The sequence below is a fragment of the Bos grunniens genome, chromosome 1, assembly GCF_055505025.1.
Source record: "Bos grunniens cultivar Pamir isolate PY7600 chromosome 1, Bosgru_T2T1.0, whole genome shotgun sequence".
NCBI classification, from domain to species: domain Eukaryota; kingdom Metazoa; phylum Chordata; class Mammalia; order Artiodactyla; family Bovidae; genus Bos; species Bos grunniens.
Window position 1 is genome coordinate 14,949,604 of NC_141165.1, and position 5,501 is coordinate 14,955,104.

A 5,501-nucleotide genomic window follows, 5' to 3' on the forward strand; every position below is an offset into this window, starting at 1 on the left:
AGCATGCAGGTCTGCTCTCCAGACTTGAAGACCCAGAGTTCCAGGCTGCTCGGCAAGGCTCTAGGCAGGGGTCCAATCTGTAGGCGCTGGAACTGGAGCTGGCAGAAGCCCCGAGCATGCAGGTCTGTTCTCCGGACTCGAAGACCCAGAGTTCCAGACTCCATACATCTTCAGGTTCCTGGCTGCTCAAGCCATGCTTGACAGATTGGTGGTTCCCAGAAGTGCCCCAGTGTTGGGGCATTCATGAACTTCCTTGACCTCACCCCATCTCTCCTCTATTCCCATGGGGTGCATTCCCCCCATTTCTCTTTTGTCTCTTTGAGTCCCATTTTCAGACCCCTTCCCCTGGAGCATCTTATGTTGAGCACAGGCTGGTTCACAGGTGCCATCTTTTAGAAAACAGACAATTATCATGGAAGAAAAGAAATGGTGGCAGCAGTGGAAAAGAACCTGCCTGCCAAAGCTGGAGACTTAAGAGACAGGTTTGCTCCCTGGGTTGGGGAGATCCCCTGGAGGAAGGCATGGCAACCCACTCCAGTATTCTTGCCTGGAGAATCCCATGGATAGAGGAGCCTGGTGAGCTACAGTCTGTAAGGTTGCAGAGTCAGACATGAATGAAGTGACTTAGCATGCATGCAGGCTTGGCTGACATGAACTTGTCACTTTTACACTCATCTGAGGCTGTTCATTTTACCCTGTCAGCCTCATCTCCATGGAGATCCATCCCTTCCCCAAGACAGAGACAAGGAGATACAGACCAGGGACCAGGAGCCCTGGAGGAGGGTCTCCTGCCATCCTCCTGTTCCTGCAGAAGGGGTCTGCTCTGACAGCAGTTAGCTCATTTTCCCTGGTAGCCTTGGGCCCAGGACTTAAAAATTCCTGTGGTATTAGCCACGTGCTTTATCAGGAGAAATCCCTAACTTCTCCCTTCCTGGGTGGAACCCCACGAGCGCCCAGCACCACATGTGCTATCTTCCACGTCGGCATCCTGGCATGACCCGGCTCCCTGCCTGGGGCAGGGGCAGGGGGGTGGCCTGGCTGTGCTTGTGGGAAGCCCAGTGCTCTGCTCTGTCACCCCTACCCCCCACCACCTGCTGGCCAAGCTATCGCAACTCGTTTTCCTAACAAAGGCCTCAAATCGTTGGTGCCACAGGCAGAGACGAGTTTATCTTGCTTGCTGAGCAAACAGAGAGAAGCTTATAAAACACCCCTGGCAGCGGGGAGTGTGCACTCTTCTGGTGGCCCTGGGGTGCAGATGAACTTGGACATGGGACCCCGAGGCACTTGGCTCCTGGCTGCGCTTCTCCTGCTGGGTCTGTGCACCCTGGCAGGGGCCCAGAAACCAGGTAAGTGGAGATTCAGGTCCCTGAGGGGATGTGGAGCATCCGAGCCAGCGAGCCTGGGAGCCTTCTAGAACCCAGAGGGTGGGGGTGGTGGGATGTGAGGTCCTTGCCTCCTGCCCCCTGGGGGTCTCCATTTGTATTAGTTTCCCTGGAAGAGAAAATGTGGATGGTGGGGAAGCAGGTGGGAAGGTGTCCTAGGACTGGGGATGCTGGCCATGCAGCTGGCTCCTACATGTGTCCACCCGCTTCCCACCATTCAGGGAGGACAGTGGGGGAGAGGGGTGAGACGTCCCAGGAGGACCCCCTTCAGGATCGGTCAGAGCAGCCTTGGGTGTGGGTGGGCCAGCTCGAGGAGGGGCTGGGTGGGAGGCCCATCAAGGTCTCCCAGAGGGTCCAACTTGCTCACTTTCATCCTGACCTTGGCCTGAGTCCATCTGTCCACCCTCTTGCCAGAAGGTTTTATTTTTAAACTAATAAAACACTTTCAGCCAAGCCCTGTCAATTCCTCTGAAGGACGCTGTGTGGTTCAAACACAAGCGCGATAAGACGGCCTTTACAAGGCCGGAGCAGAGCTGATGGAGCATCCTGGATGCGCTGGCGGGCGGGGGCACGTGTAGGGGGCTGGCTGACCTGGGCTTCTTTGCAGACGCCTGCCAGTGCTCGCGCCTGAACCCCCACAACAGGGTGAACTGCGGCTTCCCAGGCATCAGCAGTGACGACTGCTTCTCCAGAGGATGCTGCTTCGACTCCAGCGTCGCCAGGGTCCCTTGGTGTTTCAATCCCCTCCCGAAGCAAGGTAACAGGCAAGGTCCACTCCTGAGCCCCGGCCAGCAGCCCAGGACCCAGCTTCCCCAGGCTCTCTAACCACTCAGGCCAGCCCAAGGGAAGAGAAAATGCCCTCTGTCTCCTGTGTCCACATTAGATCCCGAGGGTGAGATGTTTGTCCTTTTAGGGAGACTTCAGGGGATCTGACTAGGGAGACTTCAGGGGATCCAACTGCTTGACTGTATTTGAAGGAAGAGCGAGTCTCAGGACCCTGTTGGCTATGGCTCCTGAATCAGCTTCTAAGGGACATAAAGGCATTAAAATCAGGATGTGTTATTAACATAACTGCAAACAGACCCCAAATGTTAAGAAATAAAGTTAAGGCTTCTAGAGTCATCTTTTGAGAGTGAGTTTTGTATCTGTGCATATTATCAACTTAAAAAGTCACCTGTTTCAAGGCAGGCACACAAAAAGTTCTGTCTGCAAAGCAGAACCATTTGTGTGGAACTCAGCACCTTGGGTCCCGTCCACACCCCTCAGGGGTGCTGGTCGGAGGCTCCCGGGCTGTGGGGGAAACGGAACTGACGGCGGGTGGTCGGTTTGTCTATCGCCAAGGTTCATCCAGTAGTGGGAGGGTCCTTGGGTGTCAATTCTCTGTGTTAGTATTAGTCAGTATTAGTCACTCAGTCATGTCTGACTCTGCAACCCCATGGACTGTAGCCCACCAGGCTCCTCTGTCCATGAGATCCTTCAGGCAAGAATATTGGAGTGGGTTGCCATTCCCTTCTCCAGGGGATCTTCCCAACCCAGGGATCGAACCCAGGTCTCCTGGATTGCAGGCAGATTCTTTCCCACTCAGCTACCAGGGAAGCCACTCAATTCTTGGTCAAATGCTTTATAACTTTAAAGGATCCTCCCAAGAGGTAGTGTGGGCAACTCCATTTTATAGAGCCATGTCAAGTCCAGGGAGGTGAAGCAACTTTCTCTCTGACTTTGGGTATCAGGAAGAAGGGGTGGCCACCCGCTGATGCCCACCTGTAGTCCAGGGGTGACAGTCCCAGGAGCCCCTGTTGCTACCCCAAACCTGTGAGCCCAAGATGCTCCCCCAGCAGGATGGGATGGATGTGTCTGGCTAATGAACCAGCCTAACTGCATCCCCTTGTTGTCCCCAAACCCGGTGGTGCCTTGCAGAGTCGGAGGAGTGTGTCATGGAGGTCTCGGCTCGCAAGGACTGTGGCTACCCCGGCATCAGTCCTGAGGAGTGTGAGTCCCGGAAGTGCTGCTTCTCCAACACCATCCCCAAAGTGCCCTGGTGCTTCTTCCCCATCTCCGTGGAAGGTAACGTCGGAGAACACAGGGAATTGCCCAGACACAGGCAATTCTCAGGGGCAGTGGGAGCCAGGGTCGGGGAGGTCCTCAGCTCGCCAGGATGCCCGATGCCAGGCCTCCAGACCCCGGGGGTGGCCAGTTTAGGAAAAACCGTACTCGTGTGGGAGCTCACCGTTATTGTGAACCGTCTCAGAAGTCAATTCGAGAATGTTCTCAACAAGGACAGCTTTAAAAAAATAAATAAATAAACTAAGCCCTCGGGTCTTCCCACTGTGTCTTTTCTGATGGTTGTATAAAGCACCTGACCCTCAGCCACAGCCCCAGGTCCCAGCACAGTTGGCTGGTGTCACTATTTTGGGTGCTTCCAAATGCCTTGCCCTGCGCTGGGCATCATGGGTAGGATCCAGAGCAAAGCAGATGTGGTCTCTTCTGTTGCGGACCCTGATGCTCTCTCCCGTGACCATGGGTGACAGGTCCTGCCCCAGTGCCAGTCCCGGGGGGCCATCTCCTTCCTGCCACCCCCTTAGCTACAGTGTGTCCCTGACCTTGAATTCGACAAGGAAAGATCACATGTTTCCAAAGGATGGGAAGAATGCATCAGTCCTTTAGGGAAATCAGGATGTTCCAAAGAGCATGCTTTTTCTTTCAGAAGTTTCCAAGTGATTTTTTGAGTGACCTAAGGGTCTACTTGGAAAACTACCAATTATTTGAGGAGAATGGACTCCCAGAGGGCATCTGGCTGTGTCCCCGTAGGCAACTTCTTCTCCAGCAGGGATGGCTGGACTGAGAGCTGTAGTCCCAAAACCCATGGAGCCTCTTAGCCCAGATTCCAGGCTTCCTGGTACTCTTACTAACCGTCTTGTGTTTAAATTTCTAGACTGTCATTACTAAGAGGCAGTGGCTTCAGAGAACCCTCCAGGCTCCTTGGATGTGCCGAAACAGAAGAAGAAAACTCACCATCTTACAGTTTCGGATTTCATGTTTCCCCAGTTGCTGGGTTTTCGTCATCTGCTTTTTATCCCTTTCAATGGCTTCACATATGATTTCTTCAAATAAAGAAAGCCCTTAAAATCTGCTAAGTTCCATGTTGGCTTCATTGGCGCAGAGGTGGCCAAAGCTTGTGAGCATGTGTGTTTGAGAGAGAAAGTTATTGAGAGTACATATATGTGTTGTATGTAACTTTAATATTCTTTTATCTGCTTTAAGAGCAAGAATTCATCTAATAGGTTCAGGCTACTCTGACAGTGAAAATGTATTGTATGTAAGGAACTTCGGAATCCATGATCCCTTTAAAACTCTCATACTCGATCACTGTATAAAAATTCAAAGACTTTACCTGTAAAAAATTGGCTTCTCTGGTGGCTCAGTGGTAAAGAATCCACCTGCAATGCAGGAGACAGAGGTTCGATCCCTGAGTCAGAAAGATCCCCTGGAGAAGGAAATGGCAACCACTCCAGTGTTCTTGCCTGGAGAATTCTATGGACAGAGGAGCCTGGCGGGCCATAGTCCATGGGGTTCTAAGAGTCGAACACGACTTAGCAACTAAACCACCATCACCAAATCCCTAAAAGCATATTAGAAATTACAGGCTACTCTTGGAGTAACAAATAATTTCAGATTGCAATTACAAAACTGCTTTTACAAATGTATCACTGAGTGCTTGCTTTTGAAATTCATGCAAGTCACCCTAATGCCGCTTCCAAAAGAGAGTGGGGGACTTGGGCTTCTGTGCCTCCTCCCCTCGGCCTGGGAGCAAACGGCCTCAGCACTGTGCTGTAATTTGAAAGCTGTTCTGAAGAGGAAGTTTGAAACTTTCATCAAGGCTTCTATGCAGCCTATGGGAAGGTCGTGGCGTGAAAGATATTTCGGGCACCGTGGTGAAGGGGTCCTGACATTCTGCCACACAGCTGTGGGGCTGCAACATGGGTGATCCAAGGCCGGACTCTGTGGCCTACCCCTCCCCGTTCCTCCTCCCCCAGCCTGGGCCCAGTCACCCCAGAAACCCAGGGCCTCTCCTGTGTGACAGTGGCTTTGTCCTGCAAGGCGGGAATTCTAGAGTGCTTT

The 5,501-nt window shown here is 52.6% G+C and overlaps 1 protein-coding gene across 1 annotated transcript; it reads left to right on the plus strand.

The window, feature by feature from the left end:
• The first annotated feature begins 1,227 nt into the window (after positions 1 to 1,227).
• TFF2 (trefoil factor 2) lies at positions 1,228 to 4,512 on the plus strand. The gene is made up of 4 exons (XM_086315629.1): positions 1,228 to 1,346; positions 1,990 to 2,139; positions 3,300 to 3,446; positions 4,315 to 4,512. Exons 1-4 carry the CDS (start codon positions 1,256 to 1,258, stop codon positions 4,326 to 4,328), a joined length of 402 nt encoding a protein of 133 aa, XP_086171755.1. The 5' UTR covers positions 1,228 to 1,255; the 3' UTR covers positions 4,329 to 4,512.
• The last annotated feature ends 989 nt before the right edge of the window (positions 4,513 to 5,501 follow it).